The sequence below is a fragment of the Lactuca serriola genome, chromosome 9, assembly GCF_051521515.1.
Source record: "Lactuca serriola cultivar US96UC23 chromosome 9, Lser_US96UC23_V15, whole genome shotgun sequence".
In the NCBI taxonomy this organism is placed as follows: Eukaryota; Viridiplantae; Streptophyta; class Magnoliopsida; order Asterales; family Asteraceae; genus Lactuca; species Lactuca serriola.
In genome coordinates this window covers 15,457,798-15,471,711 of record NC_136416.1, presented here as the reverse complement: position 1 = coordinate 15,471,711, position 13,914 = coordinate 15,457,798, and the positions used below count along the sequence as shown (strand labels likewise).

At 34.6% G+C, this 13,914-nt stretch overlaps 1 protein-coding gene across 3 annotated transcripts; it reads right to left on the bottom strand.

Moving 5' to 3' along the window:
* Positions 1 to 10,278: 10,278 nt before the first annotated feature.
* Positions 10,279 to 12,721, bottom strand: LOC145073993 (histone deacetylase HDT1-like). 3 transcript variants are annotated; one of them, XM_079020440.1, is made up of 8 exons: positions 12,633 to 12,721; positions 12,406 to 12,476; positions 12,019 to 12,327; positions 11,838 to 11,908; positions 11,510 to 11,761; positions 11,344 to 11,410; positions 10,885 to 10,955; positions 10,279 to 10,797 (listed from the first exon to the last, which is right to left on the bottom strand). In XM_079020440.1, the coding sequence occupies exons 3-8, from the start codon at positions 12,029 to 12,031 to the stop codon at positions 10,576 to 10,578; spliced, it is 696 nt and encodes a 231-aa protein (XP_078876566.1). In that variant the 5' UTR covers positions 12,032 to 12,327; positions 12,406 to 12,476; positions 12,633 to 12,721; the 3' UTR covers positions 10,279 to 10,575. The 3 variants fall into 3 exon arrangements, with proteins under 3 accessions (XP_078876566.1, XP_078876567.1, XP_078876568.1); XM_079020442.1 differs by having other exon boundaries at positions 10,594 to 10,797; positions 10,880 to 10,955; XM_079020441.1 differs by lacking the exon at positions 12,633 to 12,721 and having other exon boundaries at positions 12,406 to 12,531.
* Between the last annotated feature and the right edge of the window lie 1,193 nt (positions 12,722 to 13,914).

The following is a 13,914-nucleotide window of genomic DNA, read 5'->3' as shown; positions in this document are numbered from 1 at the left end:
ATCAATGATTGTAAAAAAGATGATAAAAAAACAAAAGAGATCTTACATGCTTCATTGCTGACTAATTTTTATAAAATTCTTCACTTTCCTTTTTATGAAAAACCAGAAGATCATTACATCCATCCATGCAAAATATCTCAACAGCAACAGGACGAATCTGGTAGATTTCATCAACACTATTAAGCTTCCACATTCCCATCGTTTGTCGCTTTCTCCTTTCCCCATGCTCCACCATTGTAGGCCCATGCCCTGCCCACAGTATTCAGCGGATCCTGAACCAAAACCAACAGGGGGCCAAAATATATAAAGGAAAAATATAATAAAAATTAATAAAAGAATATGATCTTTTTTAGTTTTTTTTTAAGTAAGAATGGGTGCCAAAGAAAACTTAACTGGGGCTAATTGTTCAATTACATACCAAATACTTTTTTTTTGCTAAAATTTCCATGGGATCAATTTTTAAGTAGGGCCATACACCCCAGCACTAAATTCGCCACTCGCTGCTTTAACAACCCAATACAAAGAGAAATACTTTGTTACACACGCACCTAAAGTCTAATCAATAACCAAAAGCTCATCTTCACATTCTTTCTCACAGATGCAACCTGTAGAAATTCTCTATCACATACAAACAAAGTTCCCCAATAATAAAGATCCATCATGTTTATCAAGACCCGCAACCCTTTCACAATTGTATCATGTTATTTTTTCTGTGTGTCCAGATAGATACTCCCCGTTGTTACTGGATTATTTATCTTCCGTTCCTTTAACCACATCAATTTTCATTGAAGCAAAGTTTTTAGGAGAAGTCACAACCGATTTTTCTTGAATACTCTCTGATAACGCTACGGTTGTTGGGCTGGACTTCATGCTAAATTCAGCAGTAGAATGTAGAATGAAGACTTCCATCATTATTGCTACAATCCTGATCGTTATTCCATCCAGTTACCCTAATCGGATTCTCATCTTTTCCACCTTCTGATTCCTTAAAATCCGAATCTTCATACATTTCGTCACTACAAGATTCCTGTTTTCCATCATTAAATAAAAGATTAGAGAAAGGACTGGAATCGGAATCGGAATCGCCAATGTCGTTTTCGGTTATCTGTTTAGACGGCTCTTCAAATTCAAACTTCCTGTTTAAAATGCTTTGCACAGTATCATATTTCAGCTTGCAACGATCCAATATCTTTGGCGTTCTATACTGCCATTCGGGTTCATTGTTTGAAAAGGATTTGGGCATTGAGAATATATCCCTTGTTCGTGCATAATTTGTTGAAGATGTGTTTGCCACTCACTTTTAGCATGGAGCACCCATCCATACTTATCTTGTCCAACAGTAGACAAAGAAGATAGACAACTAGTTTTTCAAGTACATGAACCTCAACATCGCCTCTTTGGAGAGCTACAAGCAGATGTTGAACAAGGTTTATTCTACGCAAAATGGTGAGATTATGGTTCCTGTACCAATGCATAGAAGCAAGATTTTCAAGAAATCTGTGTTGGAACTGATGGGTTTTAGCCATAAGAACATCTTATGTGCTCATACAAACCCTAATGCTTGGATCTAGGTTTCTCTATTGTACATGCAATTCATCCAAGACTTTAAACCCTAGATCTAGCATACAATTAATCAAATTAACTTATGAATGGGGTTTAGATCTTACCTTGATTGTTATGTAGCAATAACAATCCCAAATCCTCCTTGTAATGACTTTAGAAAGCTTAGAGTCACAAATGTCACTCCTCTAATGGTTCACAAACACCAAGAGCAAGAGGATGAAGAATAAGGAGAGTGGAGGCTGCCAAAAACGTGTGGAAACCCTAAGGATTCAGTTTCCCACGTTTTTGGTGCCCAAGGGTTCCTTAAATAGTGAGGTTATTAGGGTTATCTAACAAGGAAACCCTAATTTGGATGCTTAAGCCCTAATCAACCCATGGACTCCCTCCTTAGAGGCCTAGGACGATTTCTAATGGGTTTCCCCATATAATTCGTCCACCCCTCTAATATGGAGTCCATTAGCCCAATATTCAACTATCACACAATTGACAGTTCTAGTCCCTTAAGTTTAATTAATGTCTTTTAGCCACAAATTTAATTCTTATTAATTCTTGACTAATATTAATTAAACAATATGATTTCTCCTTTAATATATTATTCTCATAATATATTAATAAATCATAATTAATCCTTTCTCTCCATAATTCATCCTATCAAGTTGCTTTGGTGAAGGCAACCCAAAAGGACCATGCACCATCGGGTCAAGTACATACCAAAATAGTTATGGACTTAGACACTAATCCAACAGTCTCCCACTTGGATAAGTCTAATAACTATTTTGCGTATGACTTCAGATCCTGATATGCATTCGTAGTTTTCAAAAGCCGCTGTCAACTCTGATCTTATCAGATACGCGTGTCCTTTGGATAAGGGATCATATATTCCTCCATTCTTGATATTGTATAGATATGAGACATGAACTTAATCATTCTCTCTATACTATTTCCCGACTTCCGATTTATGACGACTCACAACAGACTATAATTGATCACATCAAATTAGTCCCGGCTTGGCCAAGCGCTTAGGTGTCATCACTAAATCATCGAGGGGCCCAAAGATATCGCTATTATCTTACTTTGGATAAAAGGAACGGATAAACTTTGACTCAATGCTTGCTTGCACTCACTTACCGAATCACACACAACAATATGTTTTATAACACCAAGTTACTGGTGCGTTTACATATTATCAATGTGCAACCGATTCACAAGATACAACTCACACATATCGGTTTCAAGAATATAAGATGTTATCGTCTCACCAATCACTCATGATAAAATTCATGAAGTGATCCAAGTGAGCGTGAGTTTAATCCAATGCTCAAATCATATTCATAAGCACTCATGAATGTTGCAGCAAACATTTGCTTATGTCTAATACACTTTAGACAATCCACACACCAATTCATGACAATCTTTATTCATACCTACTTCCAACATATGAACGACTGTGGCCCGTTCGAATAATTTGACTGTTCTGAACCAATTAAATTATTCAGGAAGTCAAAACATGCAAAGTGAAACACAAGAATAATACTAACCCCATATGGCGTCAAACCTTTGAGTATAAATAAAACACCTTTTATGTATCACCATATCGATTACTAATTATTTGTTGTTTCAGGTAATCAACTTCTTACTTGAATTATTACTACACTTGTCACATGCTCTTAGCATGCACACAATGCTTACCTACGGTTCTTACTTTGTGAAACAGATCAAATGAACACATTTCCAATCATACTCATTTCACAACTCCCAATTCTTTTCACAAGTGAAAGAATATCAAATTCTTACCACTTATAGAATATGCTAGATTCTAACATTTTATGCAATGATCCTTTCGTAATGCCATAGCACAAAAGTCACAATGACTATTGCCAATGAAATTACAAAGTCCTCTATTTGAGATTGTTACAATACAATTCCATAGACATGATGTCTCTCACTCAAAGTACATTCCTTTGAACATCCTTTTGCATAAAATTTCTAATCTAGACATAGATTTTCAATATCCAACTCCCAATATGGAAACATTTCCATATTTTCCATATGACAATTCATTCTTAATAGAATCTTATCTATTCATAATAATGTCGATATGGTCCATCCAATATCATACTTTCAACTACTCACAAGCGACCAATCCTCAACGAGCTTTGGATTGTCCTTTGATAGTTGTTTATTTATCTTAGTCAAAACCGATTCTTGTCCTTTTTCCCTCTAAATGCGCTAGACATTTGGAAAACTTTAGAATGGTCAAATATTATAGCATTTGCAATCGATCCTTTACCCGAAGCGTATGGGACACGATGCATAATGTTCTTACATAAAGATACAATACTTTATCAATCTTTTTCCATAATATTTTATGTGTCACGTTCTCATAATTCGAACTATGAAGAGGGATGCCATAATCATAATTGAAAATTGAGAACGCACTATGTATCCTTGACTAAATTTATTAACATTCCACAACCTAAGCCTTTAGATTTGAAATGAAGCATAATATTCTCTCCCTTAATTATAGCAAAACAACTATTCAATCCTTACAACTTTGCAAAGTATAACTCTTGTTTTCTATAATTAATATTGCTAACTTGCAATACTTACCATAATAATCATACAAGCACATCATTTATGCTCCCACTATGATGATTATTATCACATAAGCATAACTCGTATGCTCCCACTAGCTTTGACATGTATTTAGAAACAGCTTAACTTCCAGAAAACAATTCCTATTGAATTTCTTAAGTTCATATTTCTAATGCTTTGATAATCCTTTATCTAAGCTTCTCAAAATTATACACCTTTGCCTTAAATAGTTCATATGTGTGTCTAAACAATTAAGACTAATTGCCAAATCTCACAATTCTAATTATGGAAAGGGATACCGTAACCATCATCAAATTCGAGAATACAATTTTCACAATTACTATGTTCTTAATCTCACTTAGTGAAAGCATTTCCTCACAGTCATCTTCATGAAGGAGGGAATCTTATGACACTTATATTTTAATGGTGTATTTGTTCCTATCCATGCAAATTTGTCCAAAACCAAAGTTTGCGACAAATCCAAACTCATATGGACCGAACTTTCTCAATCTTGATCTCTTGCCTTATGGTAACATGGCTGCCACCATGTCTTCCAAGTAGTTAAGCAGCTCACCCTTTCCTATCAATGTACTTTTCATTGATCAAGGTCCTTGCCTTTTATACATTCAAATGAGAACTCATAGGACTCACATACATAATTAACTCAATTTGAACCGCACATAAACAAGATAGTGTCAACACGATAGGTTGTAAACCTCAACTCATGTGCTAGTGATGATCGATAAGGTTTATTCTTGATTTGTTCTTGAAACCTTTCAAGACCATTGAGACTCCCACTGACTCCTCTACATATAAGATTCTTTTGTTAATAACATTTCTTGACAAACAAATATTCAAGAGTTAGTGTAGCTTTTATCAAAACAAAACACTTCATAAAATTTGTTCTAGTTGGTATTTGTCTTATCCAAGACATCACAACTTTCCACATTTGATGAATGTTATAAACCTTCTTAATACTTGTCACTCAATGTCACAATCTTAACTCTAAGACTTGTTTTGGAACGAACAATGATCGCCCTTTTGATTTAACCATTTCTTCAATTCTTGATTCCTCTTCTCAGACATACAATTGTACTAAGACTCACTTAGAGGATCAATTGAGATATGGTTCTTAATCATTAAGATCTATCATAAAACATAATAAAAGGTACTCTCCCTTCTTCTTAGAATAGAGAAAATTTTATCTTTCTGCCTACTTGATTCTTCTTATTCGTTCTGCTATTGATTTAAACTCTTTTAATCAATTCAAAATTATACTTAATCTTATAAGTATAATCATATCCACTAAACCTTTAGTAAATCATGACGAATATATTTGTCACTTTTGTGGTGGACTTGATCAACACACAACCTTTGTGTACTTGATCTCCTAGTCCTTCACTTGACACTTTGTCAACAAATTAGTCTAATTTCCAAATATGAAACTTCTCATTCATCATGCAATACTTGTTGTATGATTCCAAGTTTCTATCCAATTGAATCTTGGGCGATGATAAACTTTCCTTATTTGGTAAACTCTTGACCTTTCCACAAATAACATAATTAAGAATCAAATCCATTATTGCTAAAATAGAAACTTACAAACATCAATTTTTCGTACACGCCATTGCAAGGATAAATAAATAATATAAAATCAAATTTTATTTTATTGCGGAAAAATTTGTCCTTACAATGCAATTCAATCGAAAAACTATGTTAATATATATTTCTTAGCAATCTATTCTAACTCTAAGTAGTAGCTCAAGATTCTAATCTTTAAGTAATGTGATCGAAATCCCTTTCTTCACGATTAGATTCCGCTCACTTCTTCCCTTAAGTTTCCTCTCTTTTCTTTGATCCTACAAAACATCGAAATGTAATCTTATCACATCATGTATTAAGAATCTAGAATAGGAACTTAAAAGAGTTAGTTAATGGAGTTTACCTAAAGTAGAGCCATACATTTTGACTCTCCCATCTCTTAGATCTCTTAGGTAAATAGGACAGCTTCGTCTCCAATGTCCTTTCTCTTGGCAATAAAAGTAGATTGACTTCTTTGGAACAGCACACGGAACTACTTCTGACTTTTCCTCTCTCTTATGATCAAACTTTTCGATCATGGCATGCCTTTCGTTACCATTGCCTATATCCATAGAGGTCTGGAAGGCCGATCCACCAATCAACTTTGTTTTTCCAGTGCGCCAAATCATCGCTGATTCAACAGCAATAAGCATGTATGTGAGATCTATAAGGTTCACGTCGTGGTTCGTCACATAGTACTCTCTTACGAACTCACTATATGAGTTAGGAAGTGACTGAAGAACCCAGTCAACAGCCAGCTCCTCACAAACAACGGATCCCAACATTCTTAACCTATCAATGTGTGACTTCATCTCTAGGACGTGTGCACACACCGACTTTCCTTCTTCATGTTGACTTGCCAAAAGGGCTTGAGTGAGCTTGAACCTTTCAAGCCTTCGAACTTGTGGGTTAGGGAGAATAATTGGAGGAGGTGGAGGAAGTGAAGCATGATCTCTTGTTCCTCGATCGAATCGTGGAATATCATCTTCATGTGGAAAGCTTGTTCCACGGGATTTGGGAATACCATAGTTGTCATACTTTGACATCTACAAAATGGGAGAAAACAAATTCAAGTTAGTTGATTGACTGAGTCCTTAATAAATCACCCATATGAGATACTAAGGATAGGACCCAACACAATATTCCACAACTTGGGAGAGGGATACCGTAACCCAAATTGCAGAACATTTGAAGGTAAGTAAATGACGGTTCACTAATTTTCCACCATGAAAAACGAAAAACAGATTAAGTTTTAAATGCATTGAAAACTCCTAGTTCCTTTGAGATTCATTGAACTTTTCAATGGCATGTTTAAATCTCGATATGCCCCTCGATTTGTGACTGGGATGCCGAGGATCACAAAAACAAGGTGTGAATAACCATGCAAACTTACATGGTGCCCCCACATGTTACAGTCACCTATTCGATGTGTCAGTTAACCACACACGCTCCACCGAACTATGACAAACATTGAGTCACCCTTTTCTACCTTTGCTTAGACCCATTTAGTGTGTCGGTTAACCACACACGCTCCACTAATGTCTTCGCAAGTGTAGAAAGTGTAATTTCATGGAATTGCATCAATTCACTTTTGCCTAGAGTAACTAAGATTGGGAATTTGTAAAAAATTTAGTTACTTTTGTACTTCATTATACTTATAATGGATGGTTTCTGTCATATCCTACCCGTTCGGCTAACGACCCTCCACTAGTCAAGAGTGCGGTGGATACCCATTCAATTGCCATTTTATAGGCAATTTCCTTAAACACCCCTTATAGACTAGCTTCGTGAATGAGGCCTACTAACGGTAAGACTTGACACTTTACTCATACATATATAATATTAGACGTTTAATGATATATATAGTATAGGGTGTATTTTACACTTTTAAAATACTAGGTGGTCTAATTTAATAATTATACACTTTAATTAATTAATAAACCATAAGGGTGTGATATGAACTTTTCAAAACAATACTAGGGTTTTAGAATTTAACATTTCCAAATTAAACTTTTAATCAACTTTTAAATTCCAAAACTTGAGGGCAAGTTTTGAAACATTTCAAAAAATTAGGGTTTCAACTATTTAAATTTCAAAACAAAACCTTTAAGTTCAAATTTAAACCATAAAACATACATGGGCACAATTGAAACTTTTTCACAACACAAGGATCAAATAACAAATAATAGAAATTAAACAATTAATTTAGTCATTATCTATATTTGATCTAATTTCAATTTCTTGCAAGATAAGTTACCCAATTAATACAAATAATCAATCTTTAATCATATAAGGAAGTTATTATCTAATCAATTGGTAAATATCTTTTGTTTAATTAAGGATATACTCAAATTTAGGATAAAATTCGAATATTAAAGACCCAAAACAATTAAGGCAAGTATCCTTAAGCAAAACAGCAAGAAATCCCGAAACTGCCTCCTTCTGACGCTCAAACTCGCCAAGTTGGAGCAACTCGCCGAGTTCATCAGGCAGGGAACCAAAAAACGATTTTTGCAACAAGAATGAATATGCTAGGCATCAATACAATAGAAACCAATCAAGGCTCTGATACCACTGATGAGTTTTAGCCATAAGAACATCCTATATGCTCATACAAACCCTAATGCTTGGATCTAGGTTTCTCTATTGTACATGCAATTCATCCAAGACTTTAAACCCTAGATCTAGCATACAATTAATCAAATTAACTTATGAATGGGGTTTAGATCTTACCTTGATTGTTATGTAGCAATAACAATCCCAAATACTCCATGTAATGACTTTAGAAAGCTTAGAGTCACAAATGTTACTCCTCTAATGGTTCACAAACACCAAGAGCAAGAGGATGAAGAATAAGGAGAGTGGAGGCTGCCCAAAACGTGTGGAAACCCTAAGGATTCAATTGCCCACGTTTTTGGTGCCCAAGGGTTCCTTAAATAGTGAGGTTATTAGGGTTATCTAACAAGGAAACCCTAATTTGGATGCTTAAGCCCTAAGCAACCCATGGACTCCCTCCTTAGAGGCCTAGGACGATTTCTAATAGGTTTCCCCATAGAATTCGTCCACCCCTCTAATATGGAGTCCATTAGCCCAATATTCAACTATCACACAATTGACAGTTCTAGTCCCTTAAGTTTAATTAATGTCTTTTAGCCACAAACTTAATTCTTATTAATTCTTGACTACTATTAATTAAACAATATGATTTCTCCTTTAATATTTTATTCTCATAATATATTAATAAATCATAATTAATCCTTTCTCTCCATAATTCATCCTATCAAGTTGCTTTGGTGAAGGCAACCCAAAAGGACCATGCACCATCGGGTCAAGTACATACCAAAATAGTTATGGACTTAGACACTAATCCAACAGGAACTTCAGCTGAACTATCTTTTTGTAAAGAAAAATCATCCAGATCCTCATGAGAACTAGCTGAAGAAACTTGGATGATGATAGATTAAGGTCATCGAATTCATTCAGGGTTGCTGAAGGTGACAGATTATTCTGAGTTTCTTCCAACCTTTTGGGTTCAGGAAAAGAAGCCTCACAAGCAGCAATTTGGAAAAAGAGACATCCTGGAATGTAAAAAGAGAGCTACCAAATGATACCCTCTACATGTCTCTAACATTTTGTGGATTTTGATCAAGTGCACAAGCAAGGAGAGTCAATGTCGTTTGCAGGTTTCTACTACTTCAACAAGGGATAACATAACAGATATTCCACCAATAGGATGCACGGTTTCAACGACATAAACATCGCCATGAAGACGTCCAAACCAAACTGTGGTATTCCTGCATGGAAAATAAAAAAGATTCTAGTTCAGAGAACATAGGGAGTTGTTTCAACTTTTTCCCCATTAAGTTTGAATGAGTAACAATGTATGTATGGATAAAGTCATGGGTACATAAGATCTATTTCTTTTATTTTCTAGACTGAATAAAACCGTTAAATAAGACTAAATGATCATATTACCTCACATTTCAATAAACAATTTCTACAATATTCATCAGTTTTAACATGAGAGGTTGGGTGGAAAAGGTAAGAGCATATATGTTGTAAAGGGTTGGTGTCTTAATACATCAAGTCAAGTTTTTGGCTTAACCCATAAAGCTCATTAAGTAAAAAAGAAATAGCCCCTTATCGAGCATAAAAGGTGTATAATATAATGCATGTTAACGCAGCTGCTGAGAGCATATTAACTAAATTGAGCATTGACAAAGTTCCGGAAGGTGGAAAGGCTTCAGTTGATTTTCCATCAAATTCAAATATGAGTTTCTTTCCAGAGAGATTCCCTAATCTTTCAAAATCCCAAAACATTCCACTATGATCTGTCTTAGAACTTCCTTGCTTATTAGCACTCTTAGGCCTCTGATTGTTGGAAACCAATGCCAAATCGGTTTCTAAAGAGTCTAAAATGGCCATACTACCCCCCACGACAGGGACTAACTGGAGAAGATCTGTGTCTTGAAACAAATGACATAAGTTTCATTCTTGTGAAAAACATAAACGACATAATGAAAGGTGTAGAAGAAACGACATAAATGTGTACAAGAAACAAACAATATAAGTTTCATTCTTGGGGAGTTGCAATTGGTAAAGGAAAACATCAAACACAACGAGAGTGATGGGTTATGTTTCTAAAACAACTTTCTATGCACTAACATTAAAGAAATCTAAAAACTGTTGGGTATAAACTTAAATAAAATTGTGAATCATCTATCTCCAACGTCCTGCAAACAATGTGCACTTTCAGAAGCTGCAGAACCTGCGCCTTTCCAACTTTCTTTCTTTCTATTTACCATCATTACTTTGAGAGAAAGTGAGAAAATGATATCAACTCTTTTTTCCATGTCTTGTGGTCAGTGTCCCAAGCAGGTACACCTTACCATCTTTGAAGTTATGGCTTAACTGAATTTCTTCATCATATAATTTTTGTAAGGTTGCTTCTGGTTTGCTTCTAGTATTCAGGGTTATCTCATATTTTCTGCCACTAGCATTGATTTCGACAATAACATTCTTCTCCTTAGTTTGCTTTTCAATACTAATAAGTGAAGCCTGCATACATTAATTAGTAGAAAAAAATTCCAGTCTTTCACTGTTAATCAAGAGGAAAATGAACATATGGATGCATATATACCATACATGTCTGAAATGTAAAATATTTTCTGGATCAAGCTTCATAGAGATTGTTTCACCACTTTTAATCTCGACTCCTGAATAACGAGTTTGCAAAAAACAATGAATGTATGTAAAACTTAAACACCAGATTGTGGCAAAGTGTACCACTCCTGAATGCATGCAATCTTATAAATAAATCCAAGCCATTTCAAACAAGGCAGGCTTTAGTAATGTGAAGATACATCAATACACAAACAAACAGATAAAATCCGATTGATATACATGTATTAACACATAAGTAGTCTACCTAAAAACAAAGTTCTAGGCCTATAGAAAAGATATATTCTAATAACAAACAGCTCAGCTGTGCATTCCAATTAACTTCCACCAGCAGCACAAACAATCAAATTGAAAATAACATACCAAGCATCCTATATCCACATGAAACATAAATAAACATAAATGAAGAGAGACATTTGTTACCCCAAAACTTCATTGACTTAACGTTGCTGCATACACGTGCACATTCAGAAGCCAACGCTGCTTCTTTCTGTCAATAAATATTCACACATTATATATCAAAACAACACAATTCAATGATTCATAATTGTATCTATTTGAAATTCTGAATTAAAATTGCCAAAGTAACCTTTGCAAAATTAGGTTCGTGAAAAGGTGGATATTCATGCACGCGTGGTTTTCTTTGGAACCCACATAGGTATAATGTTCCATTTTTTGCATCATGACTTAAAATGATGTCTTCATTGAACTTTAGGTCCATTACTTGGTGTGGCAGCCTCTCAGGGTGAAGCCTTGCAAGTTGAATTGTTTTGTCACATGTATCGACTTCCAAACACACAGACTCCTTTTCTTCATGATTTCCGGTACACACAAGAGAAGCCTGCATGCATGAATTAAACAAATAACAAGTTCATTTAATGTTAATGCAAAACAAAACCAAAATGGCATGCACATACCAGTTTAAGATTCAAATAATTCCCTTGATCAAGCTTAACATGAAGCCTTTGACCGCGTTTCACTTCAGCACCTAAATTACAATTTTACAAAAACATCAAATTAGATTATTAGAATAAGAAAACACATATGATATGCTCAAATAGAAATGATCAAATGAGAGAGAGAGAGATTATTCCTTACCCCAAAAACTCATGATTGAATACTTTTTGCATATATGTGGATAAACAGATGGAGAACTTGCTTCTTCCACTGTTGGTTTATCTTTCTTTTTATCCTCAGGCTCCTTTTATATGTAACTCCAAAAAAATAGAGACTATTATATCTCAGCGTATGGGTTAATGAGAACTTTTTATCAATCGGCAAATACAACTTTTGTTCAGAGTGCCTCCGGGGATTAAAGTTTCCAGCAACTAACTTTTTTCCATCAACAGTTATATACACAGAAACAGAATCCTCATGAATATCCTCCTTCGGTACTCCAAGATAAGCCTAAGAAGAATTTCATTTTTTTAGTTAGTTGAATGTTAATGAACGGCAAAATAAAGATATCCCATGTTCCAGTAATACCTTTAAAATAACCAAAATTGTTCCCTCAGCAATGTCTGCTAGAAATCGTTCACCAGCTCTCACCTCACAACCTAAATCAAACAATATGAGCTCCCAAACCCCCAACCATCACAGATAATAAAAATTGAAAATAACAAATCTAAGAACCATCCAACGTCCATATGAAAACAGAAACCCTAACTGCATGAAGGAAAATAAAGATACTGAAATAGAAATAAATTCCTTACCCCCAAGAAGCCATTGTTGTAGAAGAGAAGTATGTAGAGTTTTGGTGAGACAAACGTTGCGTAGGCACAAAACAAACAGCTAATGGAGAATACGTATTTTGATTACATACATGTGCTATTAGCCTAAGCCTCAAAAGTTGTATTTTAAGTTTTTAGAAAAAAAAAACGGAACTCTAATTTAATCCATAAAAACCCTTTAATTTTTATAAAATGTTCCTTTTCATCCCTTTGTTGAGAAATGAATTTCATTACAAAAATTATTGAGAAATGATAAGGCTATGAGAAATTAGACCTTTCTATTAAAATTTATACCATTTCATGCTTTTGTTCTTAGTGTTTAAAGGTTTGTTTGATGAAGTACCGACAAGTAGAATATTTCATGCTTTTCATTCTTTTGTTTTTTTTTTTTGGAAAGATGCTTTTCATTCTTTTGTTGAGAAATAAATTTAAGTAGACCAAACTATGTTGCAAAGATGAGTAAAGTGGGGAAAATGACTCTTGAGGGTAATTAACTTTTGCGTTTGTACTCATTTGGTCCCTTTTCTTTTTTTGTATTCAATATACCATCGAACTTGTTGTTGGTGTTTATCATAGCCCTTTTGACCGGCTTTTGACTTGTGATAGCCGGTCAAAGGGTTATGGTGAACACAAACAACAAGTTCGATGGTATATTGAGTACAAAAAAAAAGGAAAAGGACCAAATGAGAACAAACGTAACAGTTGGTTACCCTCCTGATTCATTTTCCCTTTACTCATTTACAACAAATCTCACATCATCTCCTACTGATATTAATGACTTTATGAGATTCATTCTTGCTTATCTTCAAAACATCACCTACGAAAGGACATTATTCATACATGTACAACTTTGTAATGCACTTGAATATTTATTAGGGGAATCTTGACTAAGAAGACGCATTTAATGACTACATTTACATTTCCAATCAAATGATTTATCGTATCATGGATTCTAGACAAGTCTACAAACGAGTGGATTCACAAGTGCTATGATTTTTGAGTTTACTTAGCTTTAAGATCGAACTCATGGGATAAGATACAACATCAATATGTACAATGTTATGGTGATGTGTCTACAAAAGCAGCATGATATTGTACATATTGATGTTGTATCTTATCACATGAGTTCAATCTTAAAGCTAAGTAAACTCAAAAATCACAGCACTTGTGATTTCACTCGTTTGTAGACTTGTCTAGAATCCATGATACGATAAAGCATTTGATTGCAAATGTAAATGTAGTCATGAAATGCGTCTGCTTAGTC